The following is a 21,788-nucleotide window of genomic DNA, read 5'->3' as shown; positions in this document are numbered from 1 at the left end:
GACTTCTGCATTTGGATCTTTACTCCCACATTTCCTGACAGTGACATCGTATCATTTCATTTAATAAGCTGCCTTTGCCTTTTTCTTTCTAATTTCAGCTTTGAAAAGATACTTTTTTTTTTTTTACCATTTGTGTGAAATAACATGGTCAGGACACATGGGGTGTTAAGATGTGCCTTTTGTAGTTCACCTTCAGGATGTTGTAGTTTTAACGCAGCACACTCATGCCAGCAACAAGTCCAAGTCCTCCTTCACACTTTCACTCGACCTCATGACAGTTTCCATCATGGTAAAGTGGAGGAGGGAACTTTCTGGATTTTTACCCCACAAGCCAAGGTGCCCTTTAACTGATTCCCAGACAGCAGGAGGAACGTTAGATTAATCACAAGCTTAAAAACACACGCAGGATGTGAGTTTTCAGTTTTCTTGTGATATTTAAGATATTACCAGTCACTTCAGGAGATTTTAGTTTAGTTTTAGTTCAAGGCAGAAATGTAAATCAAGCTTTATCTCAAGACTTTTTTCCCTGGCCCTGACAGCTCGGGATGCATCTGTGTGTGGCTGGCTGGCTGGACGGGGGGAAGGCGGGATACCCGACCCGCTACCCCTCGGTCATGTGTGGAGACAACCACGTGGGTCTCGTATTGTACAAAGAACCCATGGACCAGAGCAGCAAGTATGACGCCTACTGCTACAGGCTCAGAGGTGAATCTGTGTGCGTGTGTGTGTGTGTGTGTGTGTGTGTGTGTGTGTGTGTGTGGGTGTGGACAGAAGCAGGTCCTCCCTGATCTGTACTCCCACTTTAATGTGTTGTTTACTTTGCATTGGACTTTAATGCTGTTGCTCTGTGAGCCATGCTATCTTCAATGATTCATAAAACAGCGAATAATGAGGTAAAAAGCATAAAGCACAACTGCGGAAAACAGTCATTCTGAGTCCTAGGCTGGAGTGTGTTAACCTTGAGTCACAGCATTGGCTCATGTACATGCTTAACTCAAGGTGAACATACTGAGCTGATTGAATGTTCAGCTCACAGTTTGTAAAAAACGATTTTTGTGTGTGCAGATGTCTCATGTGCGTGCCCTCCTGATTACGTTGGAAATGGAGATTTCTGTAACGGCGTCCTGACCAGCGTCCTTGCAACGTACAGCAACATCTCCATCTTTTACAAGGTGAGTGTTTTGGGTTGAGGAGACGAACGCTCTCTCTGGTTTGAAGATTAGGCTTCAAAACGTCTGATAAAGTTGGATCACTGACCCAGACGCTTCTCTTAGTTATAGCTTTAGCTGTCTGTTCAGGCTGTTGGAGTCTCTCTCTATTCCTCTTCTCTCCTCTTTGCTCCATCCGTCCCACAGCTGCTACCCATTAGATGCCTGTCCCTCCCTGAGCCTGCTTCTTCTGGAGGTCTCTACATGTTAAAGAAAAATGAAGGAAAGACATGGCTTATAATTTGCTAACAAAAATTCATACTGAGAGTAATACTGCATTATTGAAGTAATATTGAAAGTATTTATTCAGTACTTAACCATGATGCCCAGCTCACAGCATCTGTTAAAAGTTTCTAGTAAACTATTAACCAGCTAGCTAGACTCACAAACCAGAATCATGAATAAAAACACTATTTTCTGTTGACTAATGTCACCTTAGCTGATGTTTATCGCCCAAAAAGGAGCTCCATAGATCAAATTTTTTAGGGTCTTAAAGCTTTTGTTATGATTTCCCTCCTCTTTATGACAAATATAAGCACATAAAATGTTAATGTAGCCACTGTTAATTGTGCGTTAGCACCTTTTTAACAATCAGGGTCTCAAAATCTATCATTGAAACTGGCTCAGTTTTGTAGTTGTAAGCTGCTGCTGTCTGTATTGGCCCAATACTATTGGGGCTCCACGTGGAAAAGAGCAGCCAGAGTAACTGCAAACATTGATTGTGAGTCTTCACAAAGATGGAAAACGACACAGGAAGATGGCGCCTAAACTAAAATCAGTGGAGGCACGGCAGCAGGAGTAATCAGGAGGTACAGAACGAGCCGAAGTGCCTCTAATCAGAGCCCCAGGAGTGGCCCTGCTAAAATGACTCCACTAACAGTGTGCTACTCGATCAGTCTGCAGCTGAAAAACACACGGGCCGCTGCTTCAGACCTGGCAGCCATCGCTGGAAAGCAGAGTTTCTGTGACAACTCAGTGCCCACTGTCATTCAGTAATGAAGACAGAAAAAAACTTTCAGCACATTTCAAAGAGACCAAAGTGAGTCACCAGTCAACTGTCTCAAGCTGCGTTGCCGGCATGATTAAATCTTTTTCATTTCTATTTTTAAAGGATTTCAGGGTCAATAAAAACTAATCTGAATTCATCATTTAATGATGTCTATAGAGCTTTAATAGATCTATAGACATCAAAGGGAACAGCTAATAAGTCAAGGCTCAGTTTAAACACATAAAAAAAAGCCATGTGAGAGGAAATATGTTCAGCTCAGTTATGAAAAATTAAAGTTGGTTGAAAATTGTGTGTTTTGTGTCACAGAAGGAAAAAAACTTCAGCTGTGTATCTCTGATGAGGGAGAGGGACCCAAATCTAACATTTTCATATTTTAAACACTAAGTTTAGAAACTCTAACTTTAACCCTGTAACACTAAGTGTTTTTGGCACCTCAGAAGTGTTATTGCTTTAACATTAACGTTACTATATGTCTTTGTTTAAGATAAACTTTAAAATTGATAAATTGTTTCAATTGTCAGAAAGTTCAATGAACACAGTTTTCCAGTCAAAAGAAAAAAAAATTCTGGCAATTTTTTCATGGTTTAGGTTTTACTGGATTAAATCAAATACATTTAATTGTCAGGTAACATTTTGTCCTTATTTATTTACTTATTTTTTAACCTTTCGTTTTTGCTTTCCCGTCTTTTGAATTTCAACCAGCTACCCCCAGTACAGTTTATACAATATATGCAAGAGCTTAGATGGAAAAAGGGAGGAGTCTCTCCCAGCTCTAACTGCTCCCTCTGAAGGCATGCTTGCCAGTCAAACCTGTTATCAGCAGCTCTTCCCTAATCTGTGTACTTGGTAACTAAACTTGGTCCCAAAGGATCTGTTAATTTTTTAGGCTAGAGTCACTTGTAAGACCCTTTGAGGGATGTTAATAATGTGTAATAATACACAGGTTTTCACCTTTACAACGTAGACGTTTTTAATGCAGGATATTCATCTGATATTCATCAAATCATCTTGAATGTATAATCTGAAACATCAAAAATGAGCAGAGAAAAAGCCTAAAAATATAAACCCAATTTGTGAGTCCACAGTTGATCCCTCTGCTGTCTCTGCCGAAATTCCCAACTGTGAAATCTTAGATCTGATCTTCTGTTCTGCTAATCTCACAGGAGACAAAGAGAAGAACAACTCCTCTCTCTCCTCCCTCACTTTGATGACCGTATCATACAACTATGACATTTATCACTGTATTTTAACTCATCCCATTTTGCTTTTCTCTTTCTCTCTCTCTCTCTGACCTTGTGCATACATGATTCAAAGCAACACTAAAACCACATTTTCTTATCTTCTGTGTTGTACTTTAACATGATCTATCATGAACTCCATAAAACATGAATATATTTTCCTTCATGTCTCATTCAGTTTATGCTATTTTACTTCAACAGGATTTATCATCAGCTCAATCTCACGACTATCCATTTCATCATTTCATTACTTCTTTTATTAAATCATACATGTTAAAGTCAGACATTCTCTGAATATTTGCTTAGTTATTCTGACAAATCACTAAAGGCTGTTTCTCCTTCGGACAAGATCTGGGCTTTGCAATGTTTACACTCTTCATTGGCACAAAAAAATCACAGCACAGAAGTGCACACACACACACATCACAGTAAGAGGTTAGGACTCAGGTATTAGAAACATTTAATTCTAATGATTATATTCTCATTTAACTATTTGTGATTATAATATAAGGAAATCTGTATCATTTTAATGTTCTGAGATGTCTCTTTGTCTATGGACAAAGAGGAAATTACTTCATGCTGAAACTCACCTGGATAAGATCCAGGCACCTTTCAAAATAAAAATAAACACACATTAAATTCTTGTTCATTGTTCATCATAAATTCTTTCACTTAAACTTACCGTTGTGAATATTTTCCTAACGAGTCAAATAAAAAACATTTCGTAGTTTTCTAAAGGACTGTGAGATTTTAAGAAAACAGATGTGTCACCTGCTGAAGATAATGAGCTCTGGAAGAAGTCCAGTTAATGAGAAGAGAAGGCAGCTGCTTCCAGCTGAACAACACAGAGGCTCAGTGTCCACTGATCTACCTCAAAAAAAGATGTAGGAGGATTCAGTTCAGGAATGTGGCGCTCCACAAAGCTACAGATCTCCTCCGGTCTTGTAATTACAGAGAAACTGTCAAAAGTTAAAGCTTAGGACATATTTATAAAGTTTTTTATATATATATTTATTCTATTTTGCTTAAAGCTGGTTTCTGCTGACAACACAAAACCTGACCATGGCCTTTTCTACTCTTCTGGCTTCCTGTCAGTTTCAAGTCTTGTCATCTCTTCAGCCCCATGCGCCCTTTAACCTTTTCATCAACAAGGAATTCGTCTTTTTCTGTTTAAAACACAAGTGGGAATGTGGCGTCTTCTGGCAGAACATTTATAACACAAAGGATCAAGAGCCTCCAGGGGCTAATGAATGTAACTTTCATGCCCATTTCCATAGCAATGTTGTATTAGATTCGTTTTCAAGTCTCAATAATACCAAGATTCAGTTCAATTCAACTTTATTTATATAGCAGCAGTTCACAACAACAGCTTTATACTGTAAGGTAAAGATCCAGTCATAGGACCTGGCGTCCACATATGTGGACATCACATTTTGGGTTATTTAGACCAAAATACTCAATTTTGCTCTACAAGCACCTGATATCCACTTACAAGGACATTATACTGCTACTGTTCTATCAAAATTTTAAACGAATATCCTCATACGTGGTTCTCATTTTACTTAGAAACAAAATTAGGTAAAAAAAAAAAAATCTGGCAATTCTTTGTTTTTACATTCATCAGGTCCCAATCAGCCCAAATATCAAAGAGAAATAAAAAAATGCATGTCGTGGAAGAGTTCGGGTCTTAGGAGGTTAAAGAAAAAATACAATAATCACACAAACCCTTTGAAAGCAGTGCTTGGCAATAGTGGGAACGAACGTTTAACAGGAAGAGGCCTCCAGCAGAACCAAGTTCAGGAGGGAGCAGCCAATTAAGGGTCACATGATCCAGTCCTAACTATAAGCTTCATCAGAAAGGAAAGTTTTAAGCCTAATCTTAAAGCAGGCAAGCCTAATAGCTGAAAACTCTGCCTCCTATTCTGCTGTACAGAACCACAGCTAAGCCTTTTGATTCATTAAAAAAAAAAAAACTTTTCAGTTGAAACTATAAAACATTAGGTAAATGGAGTTAGCCCCAGAGATTTCTGAATGATTCACCCCAGGAAAACCTACTATTTTTCAGAGTTCACTACACTATTTGTAAACTAGTTAACTCTGAGCATGTCACTTTTATGACGTATAATTTATGCAGTTATCTGCTTATACTTTTTAAGAGTTCATAGAATATGACTGGTTACATTTTACCAATTTTTGTTTTATATGTTTAAAAACAAATATATATGAGGAAAGAGAGACGGTGGTGAGGTGTGCAGTAGGGTGAAATGGGGTCAAGGTGGTGGTGGGATTACATGGGGGATCAGCTCTGAGAGCCGTAATGGACAATATGACAGATGAAGTCAGGCAGGAGTCTCCTGGGACTATAATGTTTGCAGACGACACTGTGATCTGTAGTCAGAGTAGGGAGCAGGTAGAAACCCTGGAGCGGTGGAGGGAGAGGAATCAGTCAGTAGAAGGAAGACAGAATACATGTGTGTGAATTAGTGGGAGACAGGGGTAGCAGTGAAGCTGCAAGGAGTTGAAGGTAGATCAGTTTAAACACAAGGTTGACCATCTAAAACAGTGTATAAGAGAGGCATTGTGGAGACGAGTGTCAGGAGTGATTTGTGACAGAATGGGAAGGCCTGCAAGATGGTAGTGCGATCTGCTGTGATGTATGGTCTGGAGACCATACATCACAGCACTGACAAAACGACAAGAGGTCCAGGACCCCCTGTCTGGAGGCAGAGCTGAAGATGCTAAGGTGCTAAGATTTTCATTCAGAGTGACGAGAATGGACAAGATTAGAAACAGTCTTGTCCATTCTCGTGGACAAGATGTGGAGGAGGATGTGGTTGGTGGTGAGGATACTAGAGATAGGGTGAGATGGAGGCAGATGATCCGCCAAAAGAAGGACAACGACCAGGACAGCTCTCTCTGTCCTGGTCATTGTGTCCTTGGGCAAGACACTTTACCCTACCGCCTACTGGTGATGGCCAGAGGGGCCGATGGCGCGATATGGCAGCCTCGCTTCTGTCAGTCTTGTCATGGCTGAGGCCGCCTCAACAGAGAAAGGACTCAAATGCTGGATGCCGAACAGCACGTAAGTAGTTTTAGAGACAACCTTTATTTTCTCAGTAAGTGTTCATAAACAGGAAACTGGAATGTGCGTTTAACAAGTGCAAAATGCCACAACTAAACCAAAGGGGTTTTAAGCAGCCTGGGCTAAGTAAGCAATCTGGTGTTGGTCAGTGGAAACAGCAGTTCCGGGGATTGGGCTGGAGGCAGAGTCAAACTGGGTCCGGGGTTAGGTTCAGAGTCACTGTAAATAGAGTACAGACGTTCAGGTATGGTTCAGGAGGAATATGGGCAAGCTGTTCGTTCTGAATTTTCCTTAGCACTGCGTACTTGCCGCGGGTGGTCTGTAGTGGCGTGGAGGGGTGGGTGGTCCGGGTGAGTGGTCTGAAATTCCTGGTGTTGAGGCAGGGAGGCAGGCAGGTGAGTCGGGTGAACAGCCCGTGGGACTGTCAGGTGGTCCAGCGTCCGGATTGGAGCTCTTTGGCGGAGATTTGTGTCTGGCAACTTGGTGCGTGGCTGTCAGAGAAACACACAATGAGTCAAGGTAGTTTACAAAGCGTGTGCGAAATCACAGTGGTGGCCTGCACTAACTAGGGTTAGCTGAGAATCTGGCGAAGAGAGGTTGAGTGCGCTGGCCTTATGAGTCCCCGGCTTAATTACCCACAGGTGTGAGCAATCAGCAGAATACTGAGGCCCCTCCCAGGGGTGGAGATACCGACTCGGAGGGAGACACCCTGGCACACACCCGGACGATGACAAGTCTGCCCCAGGGCAGCTGTGGCTACAACTGTAGCTTGCCTCCACTAGTGTGTGAATGTGAGAGAGAATGAATAGTGGAATTGTAGAGCGCTTTGGGTGCCTAGAAAAGCGCTATATAAATGCAATCCATTATTATTATTATCCATTTTCTGCTCTTGCTCTTGACGAAGGCGGTCGCACTTTTCTCCTCTCCTCCTCCTCCTCTCCCTTAGCTTCCCTGCTTAGCCTCTTATGTCCTTGTCTAGTCTCGTGTTTTTTGTATTACTTTTCCCTGGAACACTCTCTCACAGTCTGTTCTCTAAAACCTAAAAGAGGAATTATGGATTGGATCAACTGGTCCCTAAATGCAATTGACACCCCTTTCTCAACAAGAAGTCTGGGCTTGGGTGAGCCTGAGTGCTGAAGATATCTACCTATTCGGAACCATGGTAACAGGGTTCTGGCTGATCGGAGCTGGCTTGGCCCTGACTTATCGAAGAATTAAGAAAGCGGAACCGGCTGTTCAAACCCCCACAAGGCTGCCCGCTGGGATTGAAACGATGGGAGAGGCGTGAGTTTCTCAAAATGGGCTCATTGAGTGCAGCATGGATAAGATCTTGGAAAGGCTACGGCTGCTGTGAATACTCAGAATAAGATCTCTGACTGCAGACTGGATACATCTCGGAAGGGCTCGCTCGGAATAACATCTCTGAGCGGAAATTGGATGACATCTCGGGGAGGCACACTGTCGTGAGTTCTCAGAATCGGCTCCTTGAGCACAAGAAATGACAACATCACAGAACGCAAGTATGGCAAAGCTCGCGGCTCTCCAACGGGAGATTGAGAGACCAGAGTTGGACTGTAGAACTGCTTTGAAATTCATATGAGCTGTTCGCACTAAAGTAAAAACCACCATCACTTATGCGGATACCCCTTTGGCGCCAGCTGCGGTCTCAAGGCTGGAGCTGAACAACAACACCCTGATAACGACTGTGTTTAGATTGTTCCTTCCCATTCCATGCAGGCCACCTGGGTTGGCTGGAAGACTGTTTACTTAGCCTAGCAGGGCGAAGGACACTGTCTCAGCTGAACTCTGGACACGCACACACATACATATACACTGATATGCACACACTCATCCCCCGTCCCTTTCCAAAAGCCTTCGATGCTTATTCCCTTCCGATGCTGACGGTGGATCAAGGAGACCAGCGCACGCAGGCCCGGATGTACTGTCTAATTCGGCTGTCTCTCACCCTTTGCCCACCCCTGTTGCTTGTCATGTGTTTCTTTGGTGTATTAAGAGTTTTTTCATGTGCTATGTGCAGAGGTGTTTTTTTTCTGTTCTCAAACTGATCTCCCTGTTGGAGCTCAGTCTGGGGGGAGTTATTTTTTCCTCCTTATCTTTCCTCATGTGGTGCATTTTCCATTGTTATACCTCTCTGACCTGTCTTCCCCACGTGATGCTTTGTGTAATGTATGTATGGTCGGAGGGTAAGATGGCGCCGCCATTGCGTGCAATAGGTCGGCAGCCTTATGAAATTTCCCCTTGTGGGACTAATAAAGGTATATCAAATCAAATCAAATTATAAATTGAAAAAAGTCACTGTCCTTTCTCTTTGCAGATGTTGTTGGAGTACAGCGGCACGTCCTCAGAGGGCAGTCAACTTGTCAAGTTTCTTTCTCACAGGAAGGCTGAAGTCACGCTGTTTGTCCCTCATAACACCGGCTTTGCTCCAAATCAGGTGAAATAAATAACACAATGCTTCAGTAAATGCTTATCATTTCTTAGATTAATTAGGGCTGTCAAATATAAGCAACTTAGAAATTTTTTTTTATGCTAAACCTTTACAGTTAATATATATAACTGTAATAAGTAAGTATTAATCTAGTAAAGTAACATAAATAAAAAAGCTTTCCACAACAAATAAAAATCCAGACAGGGAAACTAGTACGAAAATTAATAAAAATATAAGCGTCCCACAGCTTGAGCCCCGTAGACCTCCATCACACAGTGACTACAAACTAGTAAAACACACTAGTGATTCATATTATTATTTTTTAAGGTAGATTAGGTTTAGATATATTTAGCCTACATTCCTGAATGAAATTTAGAAAATGCCATTTTCTCTTTAACCAATTTAATTTGTGAAACTTTGAGAGTAGTATTTGAAAGCATTTGTTTTATTCACCATGTTTAAAGTTAAAACCATAAGGAAATTAAAAGCATTTGTTGCCATATTCATATTAGTATAAATGATTGAGAGAATCAACTTTTAATTGTTTCTTATAAAATGTATTAAATGGCAGTGCGTTGTGACACAGCTGTCAGTGAACTCAGTTTCTGTTTTGTTTGTGTATAGTCTTTGTCTGGAAGAGACCTGGAGTATCACATCTCAGCCAATCGGAGCAGATGGCCATTTAAGGAGCTGAATCATCAGACGGTCATCACATCGAGGCTCGGGTTCAACCTCACTGTTACTCAGGGCAACAATGAGGTCAGAGGACACACACACACACACACACACACACACACACACACACACACACACACACACACACACACACACACACACACACACACAGAGTTCCTCCAGTTTTAGTTGACAAAATATAATTTTGCTGACAAAAATTATTGATAAACTAAATTAACACTGGTTTAATATCAACATGGTGAAAATCCAATACAAAATATGAAAAAATAGCATCACTACTGTTGAAAAGTAATCAGATATAATTACTGAGAGAAAGAGCTGATGAGAGTACCTGTAAGTTACAAAAATGAAATACCTTTGTATTTATTTTGCAGATTGGCTATATTGTACATTTACATCATTGTAGTATTAAGTTTAATACGTTACAGTCTAAGCAGCATTTAGATATATGTACAGTGGGGCAAAAAAGTATTTAGTCAGCCACCGATTGTGCAAGTTCCCCCACCTAAAATGATGACAGCGGTCAGTAATTTGCACCAGAGGTACACTTCAACTGTGAGAGACAGAATGTGAAAAAAAAAATCCATGAATCCACATGGTAGGATTTGTAAAGAATTTATTCGTAAATCAGGGTGGAAAATAAGTATTTGGTCAATAACAAAAATACAACTCAATACTTTGTAACATAACCTTTGTTGGCAATAACAGAGGTCAAACGTTTACTATAGGTCTTTACCAGGTTTGCACACACAGTAGCTGGTATTTTGGCCCATTCCTCCATGCAGATCTTCTCGAGAGCAGTGATGTTTTGGGGCTGTCGCCGAGCAACACGGACTTTCAACTCCCGCCACAGATTTTCTATGGGGTTGAGGTCTGGAGACTGGCTAGGCCACTCCAGGACTTTCAAATGCTTCTTACGGAGCCACTCCTTTGCCTCCCGGGCGGTGTGTTTTGGATCATTGTCATGTTGGAAGACCCAGCCTTGTTTCATCTTCAAAGTTCTCACTGATGGAAGGAGGTTTTGGCTCAAAATCTCACGATACATGGCCCCATTCATTCTGTCCTTAACACGGATCAGTCGTCCTGTCCCCTTGGCAGAAAAACAGCCCCATAGCATGATGTTTCCACCCCCATGCTTCACAGTAGGTATGGTGTTCTTGGGATGCAACTCAGTATTCTTCTTCCTCCAAACATGACGAGTTGAGTTTATACCAAAAAGTTCTACTTTGGTTTCATCTGACCACATGACATTCTCCCAATCCTCTGCTGTATCATCCATGTGCTCTCTGGCAAACTTCAGACGGGCCTGGACATGCACTGGCTTCAGCAGCAGAACACGTCTGGCACTGCGGGATTTGATTCCCTGCCGTTGTAGTGTGTTACTGATGGTGACCTTTGTTACTTTGGTCCCAGCTCTCTGCAGGTCATTCACCAGGTCCCCCCGTGTGGTTCTGGGATCTTTGCTCACCGTTCTCATGATCATTTTGACCCCACGGGATGAGATCTTGCGTGGAGCCCCAGATCGTGGGAGATTATCAGTGGTCTTGTATGTCTTCCATTTTCTGATGATTGCTCCCACCGTTGATTTTTTCACACCAGCTGCTTGCCTATTGTAGAGTCACTCTTCCCAGTCTGGTGCAGGTCTACAATACTTTTCCTGGTGTCCTTCGAAAGCTCTTTGGTCTTGGCCATGGCGGAGTTTGGAGTCTGACTGAGGCTGTGGACAGGTGTCTTTTATACAGATGATGAGTTCAAACAGGTGCCATTCATACAGGTAACGAGTGGGGGACAGAAAAGCTTCTTACAGAAGACGTTACAGGTCTGTGAGAGCCAGAGATTTTCCTTGTTTGAGGTGACCAAATACTTATTTTCCACCCTAATTTACGAATAAATTCTTTACAAATCCTACCATGTGAATTCATGGATTTTTTTTTCACATTCTGTCTCTCACAGTTGAAGTGTACCTCTGGTGCAAATTACTGACCTCTGTCATCATTTTAAGTGGGGGAACTTGCACAATCGGTGGCTGACTAAATACTTTTTTGCCCCACTGTATGATCAGTTATGTACTTTTTCAAACAACTTACTGTTACATATCCCTGTTCCTTTTGTTTTGGCACAAGAAAAAAAAAATCACAAACAAGAAAGTCACAAACACAGCTGGAGTGTTTTTGTCTCCTTCTGACAGCTTGAAACCAAACTGCATTTGTGGATCGTATCCAGAGGTTTATGTTCACTCAGGTCAGCCAGCGAGATGGAGGCTGGCTGTGGAAGCGGAAGTGTTCGTGTCATTTTGTGTTGGGAGTGATAATAAGTCTTTGAAAGCTTTGCTTTGCATTTTGAAGTGCGGCCAAGTAAGCACAGCTCCACAAACTCTGGTGGTGTGCCAGACGTGTTGTGGTAGAGAATAATGCTGATTTTATAGCTCCGTAACCACAGCTGCTTTTGGCACTGTGCTTGTTCATTCTTACTCTCACTGGAATGAACAAGCTTGCTACTGCTGCTTATGTGATGGAGGAGATGCTACAAAGTTCACTATGCAATGAGATAAAGTCAACACACTGAGGGAACATGGTGTGTTTCATTTTTGGTGACAAAGGTACTTAAACAACTTACCTTTTTCACAAACTAACATTACAAATTACTTCTTAATTGCAAAATGTGGTGAATTACTTGAACTCGTTGCGTAGTGAGTTTATCTCCTCCAGTACCTAACCAGCTTGTTAATTTCCCTCTGGGTGGAAGCTTAACTAGAAGGTAGCCTGCTAGCATATTGGTGGTTCATCACAGTCTGGAGTAGAGATTATTAGCATATCAGACACTTATATAAAGGCCGTCTTCTCCACCATCACTTTAGCTGTCACTGCCCTGCTCATTGAAGACTGGAGACATTCTACAATGCAGGCCTCGTAGTTGGCGTGTTAGTTTGTTTAAGCAGTTTGCTTTACATAATTTCCTCAAGGATTAATAAAGTATTCCATATGATATATAAATACCCCCCCCCCCCCCCCCCCACACACACACACACACACTGTCTCAATTATTATACCATGCCATTTTTTGTATGCATCATCTCAAAAGCATTGACATTCTTATAGCTAAGCAAATGAACTTAAAATGTACTGCCATGTTTATTGTGGTTGATTTTCGATCCCTCAGAGCTCTAAACTAGTGAATGAGCGGTTGCTGCTGGAGTGGGACATTCCTGCCATAAACGGGATCATCCACATCATTGAGGCCCCGCTGACAGCACCTCCCCCACCGGTGAGTAAGGATGATTTAATGCAGAACAGCTGACGCCTGCAGCATCAGCTGCTCAGCACGCCTGCACACTTGTGAACGGGCATGTGTCACATGTTCACGTGACTTCAGCTTTCCACACAATGCCAAAAAATCTGCTTCGTTAACTATCGTATGGTGAAAATGGAAAGCTCATATTTAAGGTTGCTAACTTGTCTTCTCAAACTAAACCCACACAGGGAACTGTATACAGCGAGAGCTGTGTATGATGGAAAGTAAGGAGTAAGCAAGGATTAATAAGTCATCAGCTTTTGTTTAATTAAACTAAACAAAAATATACATATAAACGTATTTCCTTCACAACATTAAAACTGAATTAACTACTAGATGAAAATCAGGTGCCAAATTAAAAACTTTAATCACAAAGCCTTTTTAAGGAGGCAATTAAAAAATTCCCTTTTGGTTGTCAGGACAAAAGTCTATGCCACTTTGGATTTTTCCTTCGGCTTTTGAAAAGACTTCAAAGGATTCACACGTTGGCTGATGTGATCTTTTATGACTTAATTACAGAGTGTGTGAATGACTTTCAAGTTAGGCCATGTCCACAGTAATACGTTTTCGTTTGAAAATGCATCTTTTTCTCTCCATTTTGGCCTTCCGTCCACACTGAGACGGTCTCAGTGTGGACAGCGAAAACTGAGACCTTTTGAAAACAATGACACATTTTAGTCATGTGATGCAGTCAAGTGACCAATTAAACTAAGATAGCGGAGGGCATTTGTTGTGCCCTTAAACAGGGGAAATAGTGAGGAGAGGTGAAAGAACGGCACAGACACGCAGCACGCAGCTCTCACTCTCACTCGTCTGTATTGAGTTTCAGAAGCAATACAACCAAAACAATATTCTTATGGATGCACTCAGTCTCAGGACAACTGTATCCAAACTAAGTCACTATTGTTCGCTGCATTAGCTGATGAGAATACTTTAGATAACATGAACTGTAGCATTAGACAAAAACATATTTTTAACTCGCACATGTTAGCTGACACAGTCACTAACTTTCCACAGCAATGAAATAATACTTTAAGTACTGCATGTCTTTCAGTAGTTAACTTATACAGATCGTAACAGAAAAATCTTCACACAATATGGCGGAGTAATAGCGAAAACTAGCATACACAGCAACAGAGATTAACTGGAACTTCTCAGCAAAATAGTCTGCAATTCACATCTTTCACTACAATGAACAATGATAACAATGTAATAATCAACAGTAACACACATTTATACAGATTTGTGCATGACAGTTACCTTAAACAGGGGAAATAGTGAGGAGAGGTGAAAGAACGGCACAGACACGCAGCTCTCACTCTCACTCGTCTGTATTGAGTGAAGGAGGAAGCGCGCGAACCCACCTACTGGAGCCCTGAGGCATTAACAATGGATCGACGCACAATCAACCCAGGCAAAACTTTCACTGCTTATCTCCCTCTATATTCCCACTGCATATTCTATTCGAAAACAGTCAAAGCAACAAATAAAACATTAATAAGGGCATCACATGAAATGTAAGGAACAGAGATGTACAACTTCAAAACTAATCAAATTTATGATCCACCACACATTATACAGCAGTTGTTTTGTTTGCTCTGAATTTTGACAGCCCTATTAAAGATTAATATCAGTCTGTACATGCTCCACATAGCTTTTCTTCAAATTCTTTAATTCTCACTCGCTTTTGCAACTTTGTACTTTTGTGTTACTCGCAGCAATAACTCCACCTCATTGTTAGTCCATTTAAAAAACTCGGTGGTTTCCTCGACATTTTGCCGCAACGTTTCAAAGAGCTGGAAAGTAAATAAACAGCAGACAGAAATGAGGCAGTTTGAATCGTCTTGCGTCTCATGCATGCGCAGTACTGGAACATAAGCGTTTGCGGCTTTTTCAATGTGGATGAACAACAATGTGAAAACGATAGTGTGGACGCAGAGTGTTTTCAGACATATACACCTATTTCAAATTTATCAGGGCTGGTGTAGACGTAGCCTCAGTGACTTTCAAGATCACCATGAAATGCACCAGGGCAGGGTCAGAAACCTCCTAAAATGGGGATGATGGATGTAAAAAAATTTTCTCTCAAAGCTTTGAGGAGCCACAGCTCAGGAGCTCGTGAGCAGCATGCCAAGGGTTGCTGTCCTCTGTGCTAGGCGTTAAATACCTGAGACAGTTTTCCTTTCAGAAAATTAAGCACAACTGTTTTAAGTTGGGGTGCTGTGCAGTTGATGGAATAAGTGTGAGTTGGTGGTAGCATCGTTAAAATCTTAGCTTAAACATGCTAAGATTGTTTAGGTCTTAGAACTGAAAATATCATTCATCTAGGCAGCACGGTGGCACAGTGGTTAGCACTGTTGCCGCACAGCAAGAAGGTCCTCAGTTCAATTCCACCATCATGCCGGGGTCTTTCTGTGTGGAGTTTGCATGTTCTCCCCGTGTTTGCGTGGGTTCTCTCTGGGTACTCCGGCTACCTCCCACCGTCCAAAGACATGCAGCTTGTGGGGATAGGTTAACTGGATAATCCAAATTGCCACTAGGAGTGAATGTGAGTGTGAATGGTTGTCTGTCCCTGTGTGTTAGCCCTGCGACAGACTGGCGACCTGTCCAGGGGTTACCCCGCCTTTCGCCCTATGACAGCTGGGATAGGCTCCAGCGCCCCCCGTGACCCTGAAAAGGATAAGCGGAAGCGAATGGATGGATGGAGATTTTGGACGAGGTTAAATTACACTTCGTCCCTCTCGTGTGTGTGTGTGGTATGTGTGGAATGAAGTTCGGGTCCTTTCCCAGAGGTCTGAGAGTTTGAGGGTTCAGGTATATTGACTTTTCCTGGGACTGCGCTCTTCATGGAAAGAGACCTCTGATGCTGGGCTGACGCCACTCTTCCAAACTACTAATGCTCCTATTACCACTTGGTACCACTTTACCTTCCACATCTGCTCCAGTTGTTCCTTCAGCCTCTTCTTTATTTTCTTGTGCTCCTTCCCTTAAGTTGCTGTCCACTTCAGTCTTCTGCTCCTCATTAACCATCACTATGTCTGGTCAGCTGCTTGTCTGCCTGGAACTTGAATTCCTACAGGACCTTATCCATGTTATTGTCAACCATCTTTAGTGGTGGTGCGGAAGTTGAGGACTTGTGTGGTACAGATGTTTCTGTACACTCTACCAGCCAAATCATTGTGCCTCTCACTGTACATGGACTCCTTCAACATCCTTTATTTAGTTTATCCACTGTCACTGTCCTGCACATGTCAAAATTGTCTCGACACTCATATGTAATCTTATTCATCCTAGTTCTTGCAATGAAAATCTTACCATCTTCAGCTCTTCCACCTCCAGCTTGGCCTCCTGTCTTTTCACTACCATGTTGTAAACCCTCCCTTTTACTATTGCAGCCTGAGGTGGCCATATTAAGGGTTCAGTGCTAGGACGAATTCTATTTATATTATACATGCTTCCCTTGGGCAGTATCATTAGAAGACATAGCACACATTTTCACTGCTATGCAGATGACACCCAGCTCTATCTGTCCATGAAGCCAGGTAACACACACCAATTAGTTAAACTGCAGGAATGTCTTAAAGACATAAAGACCTGGATGGCCGCTAACTTTCTGCTTCTTAATTCAGATCAAACTGAGGTTATTGTACTCGGCCCTGAAAATCTTAGAAATATGGTATCTAAGCAGATTCTTACTCTGGATGGCATTACCTTGGCCTCCAGTAACGCTGTGAGGAACCTTGGAGTCATTTTTGACCAGGATATGTCCTACTGGAGGCTTCTTCCTGTTAAAAGGGAGTTTTTCCTTCCCACTGTCGCCAAAGTGCTTGCTCATAGGGGGTCATATGATTATTGGGTTTTTCTCTGTATCTATTATTGTACGATCTACTGTACAATATAAAGCGCCTTGAGGCGACTTTTGTTGTGATTTGGCGCTATATAAATAAAATTTAATTGAATTAAGGATATCCTACTGTTTAATGTGAGCATTGGTCATGATAACAGTATATATATATGAAATTACAGGGAAGCTCAATAGGCCCAGTTTAACAGCAGAAGTGCTAAATCCTCCTGCTCTCAGAGTGTAAAGAAACATTTTGCTGCACAGAAGAAACAGTTTTTCTCTCTATTGCTTGTTAAAAGTGAGATGAGGCGCTTGCTGTATCGGGAAGAGCTGCAGTTCTAACCATAGCCACCAGGAGGCACCACCACAACCTCCCCCTCTGTTGTGCAGCGCCTCCTGATAGGCTGCCGTGTGTTGTTGCTGGGGGGGTAGTGGCAGAGAGCAGATGGCTGTGTTTAGTTTCTTGGAACAGGTTCCAGGAAATGAAGATTCAATCTGCTGCATTTTCTGTCAGTTAACATCAGAGCTCTGATCAATATTCATGATGTGGGACTCAAATCATGACGACTAGGTCACAATAGAATCATTTGATGGAACCTCTGGCAAAATAACAGCTATTTAATCACCCAAAATCCACAGTGCTCAGTTTAAATCCACTTCTCCACATACTGACTGTGGGCCAAGGTGGTTTCACACTCTCTCATCTCAGATCTTTCGCATGTGCTCAACTTTGACAGTGAAAAAAATGGAACAGATTAATGTCAACCTATTAGGCAAATTTCCAGTTCCATAGTTTGATTCTTGGGCTTTACAAGAGTAACTGTGATTTCAGTTCAAAATAATCCTCATTTATCTTACACTGGGCCTTGGTGCAGCCGATCAGTTTGTCCTCTGTCTGAAGCAAGTTGGTTTAGCTCTTCTCCCTTTATGGTAACATTGTTCTGAATTGCTGGAGGCAAAACAAGGAGACAATAGGGAGACAGAATGCACACGAAAACAAAGGCAGACACAGGAAATATGGCAGAAAGCAAGAACGTAGAAATACAAGGAAGGAACTACAGGAAAAACAAGACACACGGCTGAGAAAGGGGAGTGAATATGTTCTTTTCAAAATCCATATTCCTGCTCTTGGGCTTTAATAGAGTATCTTGGGATGATTTAGAGTTAAAATTTTTATTCATCTTATGGTGAGTCTTAGTGGAGCCCTTCAGTTCACAGTCTGTCTAAAACAAGGTGTTTCAGCTTGTCTCTTCTTCTTGCTCTCTGCTCCCTTTAAGGGTCAACACAGCAGATCACATGCCTCCCTTTGACCTTATCCCTAACATGCTCCTCTGTCATACCAGCTCTCTGCAACATCTCCCCTTATTTTATGGTATTATTATTATTATTATTATTATTATTATTATTATTATTATTATTATGTGTATTAAAACCACAATATGGATATTTCTTTTTTTTCTTTTTTTTTATATTGCGATTATTGTCTTAGTCCTCATGTATCATATTCTGGGTGTTGATATAGCGCCCTGGTGCTGCTGAAAGAACCTGTTTTTACTTTAAGTCAACTTTCTTCTGAATGGCTGGTTTGGACAGCAGGTGGGTGGGGCTTCTGTTATCCCCTTCCTTTGACATAATGCATATCCCAGAGTAAACAAAAGATCAGTATAGATCCATTGAAGCCTGAGCTTTTGGCTCACACAGATCTCATTATTTGAAACTTTTGCCACCTTAAACACTTGAAATGAAGGCAGTTGGACTTCTTTTTGGTTAACCTCTCATATGAGATGTTTCTTCACTTTTAAAACAACTAATGGAGAGTCTCAAGTTTTAAGCCCTTTTGTTTTGCCTCACTATAATCATGTGAGCTGTTAATGGTGACGTGAGTCACTGTGTGAATCTGTTATGAGACATCGACTCATGTGAGTTGTGAACATCCAGTGTTAGGGTCATTATCATTACTCAACAAAAAGTAATGTATTACTCAGTACTCATTACTTTTCTTAAAATAATACAGTTTGTTAATTACTCCCTGGAGAGAGTAATTCGTTACATTATTTCTTTGTCTAATTTCTAAAATGATCTGAAATGTATTGTCTCATAATCAACACCACAAAGCAAAGTTGAAAATGAGCCCAAAGAGACTTCAAAGCGATCACCACAGTGATTCTACTGTAGAAACATGAACAGTTAGAAAGCAGAGACTGCAACCTGACTGTTCATCAGTTACCTGTTGAAGGCTGGCTGTGCTCGGATCCACATACTCTCGGCTTTAATATCACTCTGCTTTTGGTTAATTTTGCATTAGCATGCTGTCTGTGCAGATGTTTGCAAAAAGGCAAAGCTGCCTTATTTTTGTCCTGGACGCAGTTTGCATTTCACCATCACGCCATGTCTTTTTGTGGAAAAAATTAATACAAGTAGTGTCCATATCTTCACTCCCGAAAAGGCGCTCTACCATTTGTGTCCTGCATGCAATCAAATCAGCTGATTGTAACACGAGTGCACAAAAAGAAAAAAATGTTTTTTGAATGTAGGTGCAGTGTAGGTGACTGATTGCTGGTGTCATAGGCTACCACCTTTGTTCAGTGATGATCTCCAAGGGTAAAATAGAAGACATAGTACCTGTGAATAGTGCTAATATAAACCTGTACAGTCTAAGAATGGCAGCTGAAAAAAGATACCGGCTTAAGTAACAAGAAGCAGGTTCAGTACGTCATCACTTAGCTAACAAGTTGTGGTCCAACCTGTTTCTCCCAACTAATGAGCAGCTGCAGCTTTTGTCAACTCATTATCTGGAATTATGCACAAATTTTAAATGTGATTCAGATATTCCACACTAAGAAATACAGGTGAGCTTGAGTTTTATGCCTGCCATTTTCAGGAGTTCAGGTAGAGAAAGGTTCTATTTTTTTAATTCTACATGATGAGAGCTAGCTGTGCAAAAGAAGGGCTGAGTCAAGTCATACATTAAAAAAAAATTTTTTTTTAAAGGCACAATTTGTGTGTATGTATATGTATATGCATGTACAGGGAGTGCAGAATTATTAGGCAAGTTGTATTTTTGAGGAATAATTTTATTATTGAACAACAACCATGTTCTCAATGAACCCAAAAAACTCATTAATATCAAAGCTGAATGTTTTTGGAAGTAGTTTTTAGTTTGTTTTTAGTTTTATCTATTTTAGGGGGATATCTGTGTGTGCAGGTGACTATTACTGTGCATAATTATTAGGCAACTTAGCAAAAAACAAATATATACCCATTTCAATTATTTATCTTTACCAGTGAAACCAATATAACATCTCCACATTCACAAATATACATTTCTGACATTCAAAAACAAACCAAAAACAAATCAGCGACCAATATAGCCACCTTTCTTTGCAAGGACACTCAAAAGCCTGCCATCCATGGATTCTGTCAGTGTTTTGATCTGTTCACCATCAACATGATGGAGCATTGTCCTGCATGAAAATCATGTTTTTCTTGAAGGATGCAGACTTCTTCCTGTACCACTGCTTGAAGAAGGTGTCTTCCAGAAACTGGCAGTAGGACTGGGAGTTGAGCTTGACTCCATCCTCAACTCGAAAAGGCCCCACAAGCTCATCTTTGATGATACCAGCCCAAACCAGTACTCCACCTCCACCTTGCTGGCGTCTGAGTCGGACTGGAGCTCTCTGCCCTTTACCAATCCAGCCACGGGCCCATCCATCTGGCCCATCAAGACTCACTCTCATTTCATCAGTCCATAAAACCTTAGAAAAACCAGTCTTGAGATATTTCTTGGCCCAGTCTTGACGTTTCAGCTTGTGTGTCTTGTTCAGTGGTGGTCGTCTTTCAGCCTTTCTTACCTTGGCCATGTCTCTGAGTATTGCACACCTTGTGCTTTTGGGCACTCCAGTGATGTTGCAGCTCTGAAATATGGCCAAACTGGTGGCAAGTGGCATCTTGGCAGCTGCACGCTTGACTTTTCTCAGTTCATGGGCAGTTATTTTGCGCCTTGGTTTTTCCACACGCTTCTTGCGACCCTGTTGACTATTTTGACTGAAACGCTTGATTGTTCGATGATCACGCTTCAGAAGCTTTGCAATTTTGAGACTGCTGTCAAGTCCTTCTTTTGACCCATTTTGCCAAAGGAAAGGAAGTTGCCTAATAATTATGCACACCTGATATAGGGTGTTGATGTCATTAGACCACACCCCTTCTCATTACAGAGATGCACATCACCTAATATGCTTAATTGGTAGTAGGCTTTCGAGCCTATACAGCTTGGAGTAAGACAACATGCATGAAGAGGATGATGTGGACAAAATACTCATTTGCCTAATAATTCTGCACTCCCTGTATATATATGTGTATATATGTGTGTATATATGTATATATGACTAGTGGGTACACCCGTTTGTTTATTTTTGATTACTTGTTTATTTCGGTTTATTTGTGTTCTCATGGGTTGTTTTATCTTATTAAATAATAAAAAATTAAAAAAATTAAAAAAAGGCACAATTTAATTAATTTGAGGCAGTAAATTATTCAAATGTGTTTTTAAAGGTTTAAAACCATCACTGCCTGCTGGCATAAACACTGCTGCAGCTGCAGATTCCTAAATATCTGCTGAATAGAACACATTTTTATTTTAAGCATATTCCCAAGTGTAAGAGTAGAGACACTGTGGAGCCTCAGGGATTAACCGAAAACAGGCTGTTTTTTATGGTCTCCTCCTCTGAGCATGGTCAGGTTATCGTACATCTACAGAAGTTCGCTGAATTCTCAGAAACACTAGAAACCATCAGGCATTTACTGAAGTCTGAATCACAGCTTTGAGTCAGGCAAAAACAACTAACCACACTCAAGTGCAGCAGATCAGTGTCAAATATCATAAATTGACTTTTATTCTAGAGACTTTTTTCTGCCAGAGCTACAAATCCTGATCACAAGGAGATTCACATTATTAAAATTGTGAAAAAACTC

At 41.3% G+C, this 21,788-nt stretch overlaps 1 protein-coding gene across 2 annotated transcripts in view; it reads left to right on the top strand.

The window, feature by feature from the left end:
• The window catches only part of stab1 (stabilin 1), a 189,713-nt gene that overhangs the window by 134,630 nt on the left and 33,295 nt on the right, over nt 1-21,788 (top strand). For both annotated transcript variants that reach the window (XM_085457297.1, XM_085457298.1), the window contains 5 exons: nt 540-705; nt 1,066-1,172; nt 8,873-8,992; nt 9,611-9,745; nt 12,842-12,946. In XM_085457297.1, the coding sequence (XP_085313423.1) occupies nt 540-705; nt 1,066-1,172; nt 8,873-8,992; nt 9,611-9,745; nt 12,842-12,946 (633 nt within the window). The remainder of the gene's footprint in view (nt 1-539; nt 706-1,065; nt 1,173-8,872; nt 8,993-9,610; nt 9,746-12,841; nt 12,947-21,788) is intronic.

Source organism: Copadichromis virginalis, linkage group LG5, assembly GCF_057382275.1.
Source record: "Copadichromis virginalis isolate Kocher_CV1m ecotype Utaka linkage group LG5, C_Virginalis_male_GT1.1, whole genome shotgun sequence".
Classification (NCBI taxonomy): domain Eukaryota; kingdom Metazoa; phylum Chordata; class Actinopteri; order Cichliformes; family Cichlidae; genus Copadichromis; species Copadichromis virginalis.
Note: the sequence above shows the minus strand (reverse complement) of the source record. Positions and strands in the feature narration are given on the sequence as shown.